The sequence below is a fragment of the Siphateles boraxobius genome, unplaced genomic scaffold, assembly GCF_051911475.1.
Source record: "Siphateles boraxobius isolate OS27281-9 unplaced genomic scaffold, OSU_SipBor_1 54, whole genome shotgun sequence".
Classification (NCBI taxonomy): Eukaryota; Metazoa; Chordata; class Actinopteri; order Cypriniformes; family Leuciscidae; genus Siphateles; species Siphateles boraxobius.
The window spans coordinates 1,629,374-1,632,500 of record NW_027509180.1 but is presented as its reverse complement, the minus strand read 5'-3'; the positions used below and the strand labels follow the sequence as shown (position 1 = coordinate 1,632,500).

The following is a 3,127-nucleotide window of genomic DNA, read 5'->3' as shown; positions in this document are numbered from 1 at the left end:
TAGTTTTTGTTAGTTATCGTTACAGTTTTCATTATAGCACTTAAACTACTGTTATAGTTAGTGTTACAGGTAGCGTTACATTTATCATTACAGTTATTGTTACAGTTATTATTTTATTACTTGTTACAGTTATAGTTATCATTACAGTTATCATTAGTTGTTACAGTTAACATTATAGTAAGTTACCGTTATCGTTTATATTATCGTTATCGTTGCAATTATCATTATAGTTATTGTTAGTTATTATTACAGTCAGCGTTACATTTATCGTTATTTTTTAGTTTCATTATAGTCTTCATTACAGTTATTGTTTTAGTAACTGTTATCGTAACATTTATCATAAGTTATCATAGTTATTGTTACAGTTATCGTAACAGTTATCATTGCTTATCGTTACAGTTATCGTAATAGTAATTGTTACCGTTATCGTTCTAGTTTTTAGAGATTTAACTTCCGTAACTGACTGTTGCGCTCTATTCTACTGTAATGGGGAGTTTTTACGTTTCCTGTCACTCCGTCCGCTCACCTTTGCTCTGCGCATTGATTGGCTGAGTGTCATTAGAGATGCTGGTGACGCCAATCAGCACGTCCTCCAGCCCGTCTCCGTCCACATCCCACAGCGCCAGCGGAGGCGAGGTCACGCCTGCGAGGAAGAGCACATGTTGAGTCTGCAGGCTAACGACGAGGTGAAGTGTTGGCGAGGTGTAGCGTGATCATCACTCACCGCTGGCGTCTCCGAGCGCTCGCTGCCAGTGCGTGAGGTGTGGCGCCCCCTGTGGGCAGGGCAAGAGAAACGCACACATCAGCACTAGCAGCGCCGCGCAGCCCAGCGGCAGCAGGAAGGCTGTGGTCCGAACCGCCCCGCGCACACGCTCTGCCTTCCCCTCACAGGCTCCGCCCACCTCCACCTCAGGCCCTGCCCCCTCTCTCTGAGGCCACTCCCCCTCCTCCTCAAACTCCTCCTCCTCGTCCCGCAGGTCGACCGCCGCCGGGCTCAGGCCGTTACGAGGATAGTTCAGGACCAGATCGTCGTCCTCAGTCTCATCTTCACTGTCCGCCTGGGTCAGCGGGTCGTACTCGCCCAGGTCCGAGACCTTCTTACCTGCATGATCAAGGATTTAACCAGTTTAACACTTCTAAATCTTGGGTTATTTTTTCTACCCAAATCTTTGGTTAAGCCTTTTGAGTAATTTTTTCTGGGTTCTTTTTCAGTATTTGGGTAGTTTCTGTGTAACCCAGATCCTGGGTCAGACGTAACAACACTGTGTTTGGGTAGTTTTTGTGTAACCCAGATCCTGGGTCAGATGTAACAACCCAGTGTTTGGGTAGTTTTTGTGTTACCCAGATCCTAGATCAGACGTAACAACCCAGTGTCTGCAGCTGCGTCAATTTGGTGTGTCTTCGGTAAAATACAGGTGTGTGTACATTTTATTGTATCTATCTATAAATACGTTATTGTTCTGTATATTGTTTATTTTATGCAAAGCAACATACAGGGAAGCGATGGGATTTATTCAAAAAGATACAGAATATAAATACGTATGATGTTAAAATATGTTGTCAGAACTGTTCACTGACTGTTTATAGACAGGTTATGGAGTCATGTAATATGCACGAGATTCAGAGAAGTTACAGTGGAAACGGCACTACAGAGACTGGGACATTACACTTGAGTTGCTTATACATTTTTCATTTTTACTTCTGATTTTTGTTAAACAAGCTTAAATGTATTCAATACTATAAAATATACCATACTGTAAAATTGTATCAAAAATAAAGCAAGTATCATGCAAACCAGTGGTTGTATCGAGTATTTACAAAAAGTTTAGAGGATTTAAGTTAATCCATAGACATGCATTCATGTATAAAGTAAAAAAAAAAAAAAAAAAAAATAGTATTATAGTACAAATTAATCAACTCTTCTGGGTAAAATCAACCCATTATCCTGTGTTAAATAAACAACCCAATTTGCTGGGTAAAATTAACCCAACATGTTCTGTCCTAACATTTACCCAGTCGTTACACTTACACCAAATTGAGTTGTGTAATTAAGTGTTAACTAAAATTAAAACATTTTTGAAGAAAATTCACAATTTCTCTCGTTTGAGAAAGTAGCAAACAATGTTTCTTTACAAAGACCACTGTTGTCGCGTGACGTAGACATTTACCATGGTACTATATGGTATTTACATGTATGGTGGGTGGTCTTGGTCTTTTTTTTTAGATGGCGATCTGCAGCGAATTTAATAATTTAATTTTATATAATCGAGCTGGTTTTGACGTCGTTCTCGGTGCAGGTTAATCTGTGTAAACGCCTGATAACGTTCATAGCTGCATGTCGCATTTGAATACAGTATAACGGAGTGAAGATGCGTCTGATAATCACATCACTGACGTCACCGAGCAAAACACACACGCAGCGCGAGCGCGCGCCCCGCATCTGAACGGCTGGTTATTACTGTCATTCATTCGACCGCTTATTGAAAATTAATATTCGACTTACCCGGTAATTTCAGCGCTCGAGACAGAGCTGCAGCCATTGCGCGAGATGTTATCAGCGACGCGACGCGTGTGCCGCTGCAGATGCCGCGCTGAAGAGATGCATCACGGGAAATGGAGTCTTCTCCGATACCGGAAACATCAAACAGAATAGCAACCAACCGAACATTTATTTTGCCAAGTGATTTTTTTTGAATTTGTGTTTATTATAATGTTACGTGTAAGGTTATTGTAGAAGGAATTTGCTCTCCAAAACAAACTATTAAACATTTTTACTTGAATGATTCTTCATGAACCGGCTAAATAAATCAGGCTTCACACTTTCGTTTTGGGTAAACCGCGCTTCTGTTCATTTGCTTAGCGTTTGCATATTCAAATTATAAAAGCACAGATTATTTTTTTTATATATATTTTTACACTGCTTTTCTTATTTGTATTTATCTAGATCACGTTAAATGTATTTATTTAAATCTAGTAAACTACTTATTTACCTTTTTATTTATTTATTTAATTTAATCAAATGTTATTTAATTTTTTATCATTCATTTGTTTTACTTATTTTGTATTTAAATAAAACTGTATTTTAAACTAATGTATTTATTTTCAATTTTAATCACGTTATTTATTT

At 38.7% G+C, this 3,127-nt stretch overlaps 1 protein-coding gene across 2 annotated transcripts in view; it reads right to left on the bottom strand.

Annotated features, from left to right (window-relative positions):
* The window catches only part of fam234b (family with sequence similarity 234 member B), a 19,512-nt gene extending 16,915 nt beyond the window's left edge, over positions 1 to 2,597 (bottom strand). For both annotated transcript variants that reach the window (XM_077205570.1, XM_077205569.1), the window contains exons 1-3: positions 2,504 to 2,597; positions 725 to 1,102; positions 527 to 643 (exon numbers count right to left, since the gene is read on the bottom strand). In XM_077205570.1, the coding sequence (XP_077061685.1) occupies positions 527 to 643; positions 725 to 1,102; positions 2,504 to 2,540 (532 nt within the window). In that variant the 5' untranslated portion in view covers positions 2,541 to 2,597. The remainder of the gene's footprint in view (positions 1 to 526; positions 644 to 724; positions 1,103 to 2,503) is intronic.
* Between the last annotated feature and the right edge of the window lie 530 nt (positions 2,598 to 3,127).